The sequence below is a fragment of the Halichoerus grypus genome, chromosome 5, assembly GCF_964656455.1.
Source record: "Halichoerus grypus chromosome 5, mHalGry1.hap1.1, whole genome shotgun sequence".
Lineage (NCBI taxonomy): Eukaryota > Metazoa > Chordata > Mammalia > Carnivora > Phocidae > Halichoerus > Halichoerus grypus.
In genome coordinates, this window is record NC_135716.1 from 145,190,657 (window position 1) to 145,203,803 (window position 13,147).

The 13,147-nt window shown below is 45.1% G+C and overlaps 1 protein-coding gene across 8 annotated transcripts in view; it reads left to right on the forward strand.

Annotated features, from left to right (window-relative positions):
- Positions 1-3,966: 3,966 nt before the first annotated feature.
- The window catches only part of YIPF1 (Yip1 domain family member 1), a 35,819-nt gene continuing 26,638 nt past the window's right edge, over positions 3,967-13,147 (forward strand). For 2 of the 8 annotated variants that reach the window (XM_036075228.2, XM_036075230.2), the window contains exons 1-5: positions 3,967-4,115; positions 4,834-4,913; positions 8,966-9,126; positions 12,593-12,673; positions 12,919-13,006. In XM_036075228.2, coding sequence (XP_035931121.1) covers positions 4,883-4,913; positions 8,966-9,126; positions 12,593-12,673; positions 12,919-13,006 — 361 coding nt within the window. In that variant the 5' untranslated portion in view covers positions 3,967-4,115; positions 4,834-4,882. Of the gene's footprint in view, positions 4,116-4,400; positions 4,473-4,833; positions 4,914-6,314; positions 6,811-8,965; positions 9,127-12,592; positions 12,674-12,918; positions 13,007-13,147 lie in introns of those variants that run through there. The other 6 variants (XR_013448185.1, XM_036075226.2, XM_036075229.2 and 3 more) reach the window with 5 other exon arrangements.

Below are 13,147 nucleotides of genomic sequence, written 5' to 3' on the forward strand. Positions count from 1 at the left end.
AATTGATGAACAGGATCATTTGGACATGAATGTTGGTAATATTTTCCTTTAAGTTAAGGAGGAAGATAAAAGTGAAAAAACGAACACATATGTCAAAATTTGACTTGTTTGTCCATGACATGTGGAACTTGTTTTTGAACACTTCCTCAGTTTTTTGTGTTATTCACAATATTACTACTACAGGTACAACACATACTTTTATATTTAACCTTCACTTCAACATTTTCTCCATCACTTTTGTAAATCTAGAACGGGGGTTGGCAAATAGTGGGCTATGGCCAAATCTGGCCCTCTAGCCTCTTTTTGTAAATAAAGCTTTATTGGAATACAGCCTGCGCATTCATTTATACTTTTGCCTATGTCTGCTTTTGTGCTCCAACGGCAGGGTCGACTAGTTGCAACGGACTATGCAGTCCACAAAGCTGAAAATATTTACTATTTTGGACTTTCTAGAAAAAGATTGCCAGCCCTGGTCTAGACAATGAACATAACAATAAATCAACCCCAGATATGTAGCATTTGGATTTCTGTAACGTAACTAGTTCCACCGCTGTTGATTTTCAGCTACCAAGGTGACGTCACTGTGCGTGTGGAATTGGGAAGAGATTCTCAGAAGCGCACTGTATATATAAAATAGATACAGCCTCAGGAGAATAGATAATGGTAAAATGTAGAGAATTATTTAGAAAGCGATGTTTTGAACACTATTACCTCTGATGTTAACTTATTGTTCATATAATTTCTTAATTGTGAGTTTATATAATTTAACTTTTAATAACGGCTGGCACACAGAATTCCTGAGAATTTAACAACCAGTTCTCATGAACTGGTTGAGAATGCCTCAGCACACCGCTGGCCTGAACTCCACCTAGCTGTATGAGCAAGGCCGAATCACTTCACACACCTCTCTCTCTCTCTCTCTCTCTCTCTCAGACAGGGGAAGCAACAGAATGCAAGCCAAGCTAAGGGAGCTGGGCACTAGGCCATGCTTCTCAAACTTGTCTCCCAGATACTGCTAACTGCTGAGTATCTGGGACTAGCCCACTCAGTTTACAAAGTCTTTGAAGCCTCTTGTTTTGTCTTTTAAAATGTATATAGTTTACACATTTTTATAATCAAATTTTGGGCAGGGGGAGGGAGAAAAACTTATAGGAATCTTGTGTTTTGTTTGTTGCAGGATGGCTCTGGCCTAGCCCGAGCGAGGGCAGACAGCCTATTCCAGTTCTCTCTTGCCCACACAGCAGCTTCAAACAATCTTAGTCCTTAAGACCAGGCATGTTAAAAAAGGACGGGAGTACTATTTGTTAGAGAATCCAAAAGAAAAAAATTCAAGTGGTACCAACTGCCCATCCCTTATTTGCCACCCCCAGAGTCAGGGTGAGATGCTCCCACAGTGTCAGCAGGCTGCTCCTTGGGTAGGGTGTCACTCCCCGGGTGTTAGAGATGCTTTTTGGAGCATGGCTCAGCTGTGTGGTCGCCAGCAGAAAGCCAGGGGACTCAGCCAGGATCACACGCAGTGTCTAACCAGAGTGGCCCCTCCATGCCCCATCCCTGTCCATCAGAGCAAGACTTGCTCCTCAGTTTCCCCTCCCCTCTCATTCTTCCTTCATTCTAAGGGAGGGTGGGGGCGGGTTCCCTCTCTCCCTGGTTCATCTCCCCCCTCAGAGCAATAGAGGTGGAATTAGCATCAGCAGCTGAGCTCATCTACTTGGGCTTATCTACTTGTGCAGACAAGTTAAGGACATCTGAACATTTGAGCTCAGTTTTTCAACCTTGACACTATTGACATTTTGGATTAGATAATTCTTTGTTGTGATGGGCTACCCTGTGGCCTGTAGGGTGTTGAGAAGTATGGTGGCCAGGAGCACCCCAGTAACACCCCACCAGTTGTAATAATAAAAAAATGACTTCAGACATTGCCAAGTACCCCCTCAGAGCAAAACAGCCTGCAGTTGAGAATCACTGTTTTAGTTAAACCAGTAATCTCTGATTCTTACCTCATTTTGAGCCAAAACTTGCATATCACTATAACTAATATATCGATATAACTTTTATTTGTTTCCAAGAGAAGAAATATATAGCCTAGGTGTTATCACCCACCCCCCACAGCGCACACACTTACCACCAGCAACGGGGTTTTTGCCATCTGACTTCTGACTGCTGAGCAGTCCAGTTCTGAAATTCCAAACTGAGGGCTGATTCCTGGGGCCACTCTTGGTACCAGCATGCCTTAGTGTAGGTTCCTCATATGAGGACTTTATTGGCAAGTGTGAGTCCAAGAACTTGGAGCGAGGGACAGGGGTTATAAGCAGGGAAGGAAGGAGAGCCATTGCAAGGATGCATTGTCAAATCAATCACTTCCTAAGGCATTTGTTGCTTGATCCTGCAAGAGTTAGAAAGGTATATGAACTATCTGAGGAGAGTCTTTCTGAAGGGAAAAAGAGAGAAGCATCAGTCGTTCACTCCATTACTCAAAGATGTGTCCCATGATGCATCATCCAGTCCCCACCCCTGCACTTCTGGGTTGCTCATGTCCCCGTGTTGACCAGTTCCAGCAGACCCATGACCTCCAAGACACAGCCATGATGCAGGTGAGAAGCCTGAGGCATGGGCTTGAGGAGAAGCTCACTTAGGTTATGCTGCTCGTGCCTGAGTAACATCCATGGTGGTGAAATAAGCGGTAGGTGAGGCCAAGAGGATCTGAAATGGGGTATAAGAGCTGTTTGACATACTTGCACACCTCAGCTTGTGCATTGCGATTCTTTCCTGGTACCTATTCAACCAAAGAACCCTGAAGATACTCTAAGTCTCAGCTTTCTCTTTATAAAATGAGGAGAGTCACCTCAAGCTTGTAGGATTGTTCTGAGAATTAGAGATCCTGCATGCGTAAAGCCTGATCATGATGTCAGTTCAGCAAATACACTGTATGTATATGTGTATGCATAAAAATACATACATATATATTTATTAGTCAGATGTAAAGTCTTCCCAATTGATCACAAGGGTTGGGGGTGGTGAGGCCAAAGTCACAGTTTCCACCTTGTGTGAGCCCGGAATCAGGCTTCTGCTGCTCAGACAGCCAGAACCTCTCTGCTGTACAGTTAACCTTCAGTGAGCAACTACTTCGTGCTGTGCCGGGCTCTGGGCACCCAGAGACCAGAGACATTCCTGGTCCTTGCTCTCAGAGCCCTCCCAGGCTGGTAGAGACGGGCAGACAATAGCAATCGCGGCGCTGGAGGCAAGCCCAGGAGACATGGGAGCACAGGAGTCCTGGCGAGGTCCTAGGCCTCGGCAGGCTTTCTCTGTGAGGAAAAAATGGTCCCCAAAGCTGGAGGACTGTGTAGGCGTAACCAGGCCAAGACAGAAGGCAGGGCAAAACGTTTCTCACCAGGTCCGCCAGGGCACCTCCGCCGTGGTTTACTGGGTGCCTGCCGGGCTGGGGGTGGCGGTTAGTGCCGTGGGGGACAGAGGGGTGAGTGAGGCCAATGCCTACCGCTCCCCCCGCCCCTGCCCCCGCCCCCACCGGGGCAGAAGGAGGCGGGCGCGCGAGTGACACACTTCCCGGGGGCGGCCACGTGAACAGACGTCACCCGCCCTCGATCACTCATTTACAACTCAGAAAAGATTTGACTCATCCATTCCATCACCGGTTAATTACATTTTTATGGCCAAAAAAGAATGCGAGGGGTTGATGACTTTTTGCCTCTTGACAACCGTCCTTCGTTACGCTATTTTATATTTCAATAAGAAAAGAGGTATAAACAAACAGGAAGAAGACCCCACACGCTTCAGTATTCTCTGTGCCGCCCCCGCTCCCCAGCCCCCCAGTGTCCCCATGTCCCCTCCTGGAGGCGTCTGTCTCTTTAAGAACCCGAACCTCGGCCTAGATGGGGCCGGAGGAAGGGCGGGCTCTGGAGGCGGAGGCCTCTCGGTCTCCGAAGCAACGTGCCCTGGTACTGCGGTCTCTTTAAGGAGGCGGGGCTCTGCCCGGAGGAGGCGGAGAAGTCCCGCCCCCCGGATCTCCGGCTTCCGGCAACTCGGCGGGGCACGAACCTACGCGGAGCAACTGAGGCCAGAGCCTTCCCGGGACCGGCTGGACGCCAAGGGCCCCCGAGGTGAGGCGGCCGGGTCGGCTGGCCGGCCCGGGACAGAAGGGTTCCGCGATCTCCTGCGCGCCCGGGCCGCTGCGGCCCAGCTCCTCCCCGCTAAAACACTGCCGCAGCTTCTTGGGCAGCTCTTTCCCAGACTGGCTTGGGTTCAGGGTGTCCCAGGCTGCAGGGTCACCCTCACTCCAGCACCTACTAATTGCTCGGCTGTGCACTAAGCGCCTTACACTCATTGTCTCATTTAATGGCCTCCGACACCTTGTGAGTAGGTACCATTATGAACCCGTTTTACAGATGAGAAAACTGAGGCCCCGAGAAACCCACAGTCCCACAGCGAGGAGAAGCAGAATCGGGAATCAAACCCAGGTCTGTTGGACCCCAGAGCCTGTGCCCTTAACCACTGGCTAGGCTGAACTGCCTTTGCGCTTCCCTGTCCTCATGACCACCTCTCAAACTCTAGCCTCCCCTTCCTCACCCTTACAGCTCGAGGCTGTACCTCGTCCTTGAACACTCAGAGTGAGTGAGATTGGATGGAACCTTTGGACCCCCCAGGGTTAGTTTCTTTATGATAGTTTCATAATATCTGATGCTAAATGATTATACAGGACGTATCACAGCCCACTAAAAAAGGAGGCGAGGGAAATCAATACCATTTCTAACAGTGAAACAAGACTTGTTTGCATATATTTTATTCTGGTATCCTATGAAGTTTATTTTTCCTTTTTAGACCTCTGCAAATTTTCTTCTTACTAATTGGGAGAAGACCCACTGGCTGAATGGCAGCTGTAGATGACTTGCAGTTTGAAGGTACATCAGTTGGGTGCCTACCTTTTATGAAAAGTATTTCCACAGTCACAGCGATGGGTTTTCATTGATAGACTGGCATTTATATTTAAGAAGATTATTTCAAACATCTTGGTAAAAAAAAAATGCTGGCCACATCCAGGTCTTTCTGTTTGTCCACACCAGCTGTTCTTTTTTGCCAAATAGCCCTTCAGATTGAGAACATCATTAATTTAATACAGTGATTACAAAAAATGTTTATAGAGTTACTACTTTAGTTCAACAGACATTTACTGAGCACCTACTTTGTGCTTCGAACTTACTAGATACAGGAGATAAAAAGATAAAGGAGAAGTTTTTTACTCTGCTGGAGTAGATAAAAGTGTAAAAAGGTAATTATGATGAAATGTGATCAGGTCATTCTTTCACTGAAACAGTAAGTGTCTCATGAGTGTGACTATGAACCAGGCAGTTGTTCTAGTTACTAGGGATAGAAGAGTGAGCAGGACAGTTCACTCCCTTATGTAGCTTTCAATCTAGTGGGGGAGACATTAATTTGGTAAATGATCACTTCAATATGTATCCACAAACTATGAAAGTGCTGGAGGAACAATTCATCACTCATAACCTGGAGCCTGACCTAGACTAGGGATCGACAAATGCTTGTCTTGTAAATAATTGCACGGCACTTAGTATATGTCAGGCACTGTTCCGCTTTACAAATATTAGCTCATCTAATCTGTATGTTAACTTTATGAAATAGTTATTTTATTCTCCCTGTCTTACCAATGAGGAAACTAGGCACAGAAAAATTAAGTAATTTGTCTAATAGTTAGCAAGTGGTAAAGCAGGGTTTGAACCCAGGCAGCCTGGCTTTCCAGCCAGTGCTATCTGAGGAAGAGATGAGATGTTTAAAGAAAAATCCGCCTCCATCTTCCACATACATCCAGCCTCTAACCACTTCTCATCACCTCTGCCTCTCACCATGCTCAAGGTCACCATCCCCTCTTGTGTGCATTATAGCCCTTACCTTCCTTCTGGTCTTCCTGCTTCCTCCCTTGCCCCCTGCAGTCTGTATTTTGCAGCCAGTAGTCCTTTAAAACGAAATCAGATCATGTCATTCCTTCAGAACCTTCCAGTGGCTCCCATGTCACTAGGTATGAAAGCCAGAGCCTTTTCTGTGTTGGGAGGCCCTACAAGATCCAGCCCTCCACGCCCTCTGATCTCCTCTCCTGCTACTCTTGCCCTTTCTCTCTCTGCCCTTCCCACATGGGCCTGTCACTGTCCCTCCTAGACACCAAGTACACTCACAGCTTAGGGCTTTTGTGTCGTCTTTCTGTTTGGGAATTCTTTCTCCAGATAGCCACGTGGCTTGATCCCTCAGTCTTCAAATCTCAGTTCATTCGAGAGGCCCTCCTTGGTCATCCTTTCTGAGTACGGTGTGAGAAAGTTCAACATAGAGAACAGCGTATGCAAAGCACCTGAGGAGGGAGGAGGTTTGTTTGACTTTTTTTCCCAAGTAATTGAAGGAACGCCAATGTGCCAGAGCACAGATGGCGGCGGGAGACTAGCACAAGGTGAGGTTAGAGACGAGGCAGGAGCCAAATCACAGAGGACATGGTAAATGGTGTTTAGGATTTTGCTCTTTAGGAGAGAATGCAGGATACTGGGGGGGTCGTGGAAGGCTTTCCCGAGGCAGATGGTAGTTCCGGTGAGAAAGTGGAGATCAGGACCCTTCAGGTGGAAGACATTGTGTCAGAAAAGGAACAGAGACCACATACAGCGCAGGCTATGCCAGCATGTAGAAGCAGAGAATGTTGGTGACGGAAATAAAGAACACACCAGGTTTGCCCTCAAGGAGCTGAGATGGACACGAATAACTCATGTGGAGCAGAACGTGTGGACAGTCGTCCTATGAGAGGTACACACATGCTACATTCCAATCAAACCATGCTACCTGCTGTTTCTCGAACAGGTCACACCTTTTTCCGTCTTGCGGTTCTTGCTCATCCCATGCCTTTTGTGTGCGGTGCCATCCCCACCCCCCCTCTGGCTGTCCTTCTCATATGGCATCTTCTCTAAGAAGCCTTTCCTACTCCCGGCAAATAGATGAGTTATCATCCTCCTTTGAACATCTTTGACCTTTCTCCCTCTAAAGTGACCCTCTCCTCCTCCTTCTGGCATGCCCTTCTGCCCGCTGAATTTCTGCTTTTTAAATATGAGACTTAAGTGTATCTTCCTCTGTCTGATTCCCTCAGTTGTGACCATCTTTTTAAATGTTGGTGTCCTGTCCAGTCAATAAATGATAGCTATGACAATATTTATTATTATCTCATATCATCCTCAAAATTTCTCTGTAAGATGGGTGTTATCTACATTTTAGAAACAGAGATTCAGAAATAGAGTCCTTTGCCTGAGGTGATGGAGTGTTAGTCTGAACTTTAACAAAGGACCATCTCACTCCAGAGCACCGTTCTGCTTGAACATTGCAGACTGAGGCTTGGCTGATTGTTACACATCAGCCACCTAATTAATTTTAGTCACTCTGGTTCTCTACGAAAAACTGTTTACATAGCTGAAAGACAGTAATAGCAGGCTCAGTTACCCTAGAGCCCCATCCTGCTGCCAGTTGTAGGATTCGTGCTATGCTTGTAGTTTTAATTTTTTAATTTTTTTAAAGATTTTATTTATTTATTTGAGAGAGCGAGCGAGCAAGGAAGTGAGTGCATGAGCAGGGGGGAGGAGCAGAGGGAGAGGGAGAAGCAGACTCCCCGCTGAGCAGGGAGCTGGACATGGGACTTGATCCCAGGACCCCCGGATCATGACCTGAGCCTAAGGCAAATGATTATGACCTGAGCCTAAGGCAGACACTCAACCAACTGAGCCACCGAGGTGCTTGTAGTTTTGTGACAGTGCCCTGCTGGTACTCTTCCTTAATCCTTCCAAGGATCAGAGCTGCCTTGAGTTTTATTCAAGAGCAGCTAAATAAAGTTTGTTAGAATACCCAGAGACAGAAAGTCTCGATCATTGCTGGTGGATGTGAATAGTTGAGGTTCTTTTGGAAAGCAGTTTATCACTATGGCTTAAGAGCCTTATGAATGGTTTGCACCCTTTATCCTGGTGATTGCAGTGATAGGTGTTCATAGATAATAACTCAAGAGCTTTTTCTATGCAGGCACTTCTAACAGTGTTATTTTTATAATGAAAAGTTGGAAACACCCCAAACATCCAACTTACCGTCTCTCCTACTCCCTCCACCTCCCAGCTGATGGAATATTATGTGGTTGTGGAATATTATGTAGTTATGAAAATGATTATTGTAATGACTGATATGAAAAAATCATTTTTCTATAATCTCCACTCAACAGAGCAGGATACAGAATTGTTTATATAGTATCACTTCCTAGATCAGTACTTGGTACATTGTAGGCATGCAGTAAATATTTGTTGAATGAATGAATGTTCATCACTGGCATGAATCTTATGGATTCACTATATAGAGAAAAGGAAGCATACCAAAAATGATTAGTGTTTGCCTTTATATAGTAAGACTGTGAGTGGTATTTATTCTGTGGTTTCTACTTTCACTTTTGACCCTATATTTTCCATAGTGATTACATAGGGCTTCTTGGAAAAAATAACTTCCATTAAAATTTTTTGAACTTGAATCAAAGAAGAGAGGTTTAGATTGGGTACTTGCTGTGGGCTAGCCACTCTGCTAAGGACTTTACTTGGGTAAGATTTCTAACTTTCCCCAAATTCTCTGAAGATATTATTCTCTGAAGGTAAATATTGTTCTCCCCATTGCATAGATGAGAATACCGAGGCTAACAGAGGTTGAGTTACTTACTCAGGCTCATTTCATTAGTAAATAGCTGAACCAGGACTAAAATCCAGGTCTGACCCCAAATTGTGTTGTCTTCATAATCCTTTTTCTAAGTCAGCTTGATTTCTACATGAGTTTTTTTCCAGAGCCTTTTGCCATTTGTATCAAGTAGAATCTGTGGCAAAGCCGGGGTTGTAACAGCTCACCTATCAGCGTGTCTGATGTGGGTAAGGTCTCCGGTTGCTTTCAGAATTTGGTGATGCAGCCACTTCAGCAGCAAACCCAGGTACCACTACAATCCACATCGAGGGTCCTAGTGAGAGCCCGACACACCAACCAGGACTCCCTAGAGGCTCAGGAGGAGAAGAGGACGATGAGTTGCTAGGAAACGATGACTCTGACAAAACTGAGGTTTGAACTTGCCTTTGCAACTGGTTTTTCCTTTTAACGTTTTAAAAGCTTCTTCATTCATTTATTCACTGTCTCCTGTGTGTCACATAGAGTGCCGGGCAGTGACAGCCCAAAGGTAGATCCCCTCAGGGTGGGGGCAGGGGGAGAGACAGGCAGGCCCCCCGGGCCATTGTTACCTGGGAAACGTGCTGGTGGAGGGGACACTGGGGCTGCAGGAGCAGAGTGAGGGCATTGTGGAGGTAGTGACCTGTAACTGAATCTTGGCACAAGGGTAGGAGGTAGCCAAGGGAAGAAGGCAGAGAAGGGTGATCTAGGCAAAGGAACTGTTTTGGCAAAGCCAAAGAGGCCAGAAGAACATGGTACGCACAGTATGTTTCCCATCTTCACATACACAGGGAGCAAAATATAGGTGAAGACAGATGAGGCTACGCACTTGGCAAGGACCCAACCGCATGAGTAGGAATTGTATTCTGAATGCTATTAGGAGCTACTGAAAGATTTTAGATGATACGAACAGCTAAGTTTAAAGATAAAAATACAGTGGCCTTGTGGGGTATAAATTGGAAGGAGCTGGGCTGGAGGCCAGAAGGCCAGGTAGGAGACTGAGGAGGTGGTCTAGGCTAGAAGTGATGAAGCCAGAACTAGAGTTGGACACAGGTGGTAAGGGGGCGGGCTCAGTAGGCCTTGGTGGGAAAGGGGTGAGGGAGAATATCAGGTGGCTGGTTTTGATCACAAAGATTTATTTCTGTGTGTACTGTGGTGTGTTCTGGAAAAATAGTATTTCTATTAGTATTTTATCAATGCAGTCATGACTGTGATATCCTAGAGGAGCACCCAGTTTATAGCAGCGAGTCCACAGGCTTATTAAATAGTTTAGCTCTTGGGTGCCGAGTGCTCTTTGTGGAACTCCATGAAATATCAAAATAAGTACTGAGGTTTATGCTAAATTAAATACCCTTATGTACTAGATACTGTGGCAAGAGCTTAGGCCTAGGAGCCTAACTTTGAATCCTGGCCCAGCCAATAGTAATAGCTACGTGGTCTTGGGTAAGGTACTTGAACTTCCCTACAATTGGGTTTCCTCATCTGAAATATAAGAAAATAGTATGTCGACTTGTCATCATTATCATTACAATAGCTGATGTTCATTCCGTGTTTAATAGCTGCCGGACACCATTTAAAGTTCCTTACTTGGATCATCTTATTTAATCCTCAAAACAACTCTGTATGCCAGGAGCTATTCTTATCTTCATTTTACAAAGGGGAAACCTGACGCACAAAGTTTAAATAACTTGCCTCACTATACACAATTAATTAGAGTTCTCCAGAGAAATAGAACCGATACGAGGTGTATTTATAGAGAAAGAGGTTTATTTATTTATTTTAATTTTTTTTAAAGATTTTTATTTATTTATTTGAGAGAGAGGGAGAGAACACGAGAAGGGGGAGGAGCAGAGGGAGAAGCAGGCTCCCCACTGAGCAGGAAGCTCAATGCGGGGCTCGATCCCAGGACCCTGAGCCGAAGGCAGATGCTTAGCTGACTGAGCCACCCTGGCGCCCCGTATTTATTTTAATTTTTAAGAAATATTTATTTATTTTGTGTGAGTGCATGAGTGAGGGCAAGGCAGAGGGAGAGAATCTTCAAGTAGATTCCCCAACCCAGGGCTCAATCTCACAACCCATGAGATCATGATCTGAGCTGAAACCAAGAGCTGGATGCTCAACCGACTGAGCCACCCCGGTGCCCTGCGAAAGAGGTTTATTTTTAATTTTTTAAAAAAGATTTATTTATTTATTTTAGAGAGAAAGAGAGAGAGGGAGGAGAGGTGGAGAGAGACAGAGAGAGAAAATCTTAAGCAGACTCCGTGCACAGCATGGAGCCTGAAGTGGGGCTTGATCCCACAACCCTGAGATCATGACCTGAGCAGATATCAAGAGTTGGATGCTCAACTGACTGAGCCACCCAAGTGCCCCGAAAGGTTTATTTTTAAAAATTGGTTCATGTGATTGTGGATGCTTTGTGCATCCAAAATCTGATGGAAGCGGCTAGTAGGCTGAGATTCAGGAAGGAGTTGGACTTTGAGTCCAGAGGCATTCTGTAGATCCAGGAAGAGCTGGTATTGCAGATGAAATCCAAAGGCAGTCTGCTGGAGAAGTCCCTCTTGCTCAGAGAGGTCAGCCTTTTGTTCTCTTCAGGCCTTCACCTGATTGGCTGTGGCCCACCCACATTGTGGAGGGCAATCTGCCTTACTCAGAAAGTCCACCAATTTAAATGTAAAGCTTATCCAAAAACACCCTCACAGAAACATCCAGAATAATGTCTGACCAAATACCTGGGTGCCATGTCCCAGACAAGTTGACGCATAAAATTAACCATCACACTGAGCAGCATCAGGCATCAAACATTGGAGAAATATATAAGGGGAAAAAAAATCTTAATGCTGAAACATTCTATCCATTATCTTAATTTGTCTAGGAACTGGGAAGATGTTACCAATAGTCTATGATAGAGACTGAATTCCTTGTCCTAACTTACGGAACATGGGTCTCTGGAGTTCAGTATCTTTTAATACTAGAGTTCGAAAGAATCTTCAGTTCCCTCTGTTTCGGCTTCCCTCCCAAGATGTGAATGCCGTCTGTGGTATGTCAGAAAGACAGCACTTGAATACCTCCAGAAGCAGCCTGTTCGTTACCATGGAAAACAGCTGCTGCCACTATTGGACAACTTTAATTATGGAAAACTTGTCCTTTCGATGAACAAATAATATCTGCCCCATATCTTCCCTTGTCGTGCAGAGCTCCTCATAGGCCATCTGTGCCTTTTGCTGTCTGAATCCTCATGAAAGACCTGAAGTGGCAAGGGGCCTGCGTTCCGCTGTCGAATAGCTGTGCTGTTGGGATCGATGTGGCCCTCGTGTGCCTCTTCTAAATTGGAATTTTGTGGGGGTTTTTTGTTAGAGCAGTATATTTTAAGTTTTTAGTACATGAGAGTAAGTCAGTAGATCAGATTTTTGAGAATTCAGGTGGTGATAATAGTAAGAATCTTGAGGAGGTAGGGGAGTAAAAGATACTAACACTGACTACCTCCCGTCTGTACATGTCCGTGTGTATATATGCATATGTATGTTATTATACCTGGTACATATTATATAGAACCGAGCCAGTCCTTCCTATAATCCTGTGAGGTGGATCTTGTTCGCTGTACTTTTTCGAGAACGGAGTCTAATGATTTGGCAAGTCTCTCCCTGGTGGAGGACCAGGAATTGAAACCTTTTGGTGTGACTTCAAAAACGGATGCTTGTTTTCTGTCAGGCTGAGCTGGGCATGGCTGTTGCAAAGTTGCTGAATGCAGAAGAGCTCCGTCTTCCATGCATCTTGATTTTCCATTAGATCAGCTCCCAGTGTCTGCATAGCCGATAGAAGGAAATTACTTCTGTGTCATTATATTTTATTTTACCTCTGACAGTTACTTGCTGGACAGAAGAAAAGCTCCCCCTTCTGGACGTTTGAATACTATCAAACATTCTTTGATGTAGACACTTACCAGGTTTGTAAACCAGTTTCACCTTTCCTTTCACCCGTAATGGAGACTTGTGTCTTTTATGGTTAAACAATCCCATAATGTGAAAGCTTTTGTATACTGGATGTAGTCTTACAAAAGTAAAGGGTTATTGGCATTTGAAAATACTCTCATCGTAAAAGCTGTAATAATGGAGTTTCAATTTTGCAGTATTTGAATTTATTAAACTTTAAAGAAATCTTCAGTAGACTTCCTGCTGTGTTATTTTCCAGGTCTTTGACAGAATAAAGGGGTCTCTTTTGCCGATACCAGGAAAAAACTTTGTGAGACTATACATCCGCAGTAATCCAGACCTTTATGGTACGTATGCCCCGTTTTGCTTCTTTACCGTGTACTGGTTGAATTCAGGTGAGCCCACAGGTTGCCCGAAAAGTTGGAGAAGTGCTTTTGGCGGGGCATGCAACATTTTATTCAGCTCTTCTGAACGTCAGTAACAACCTT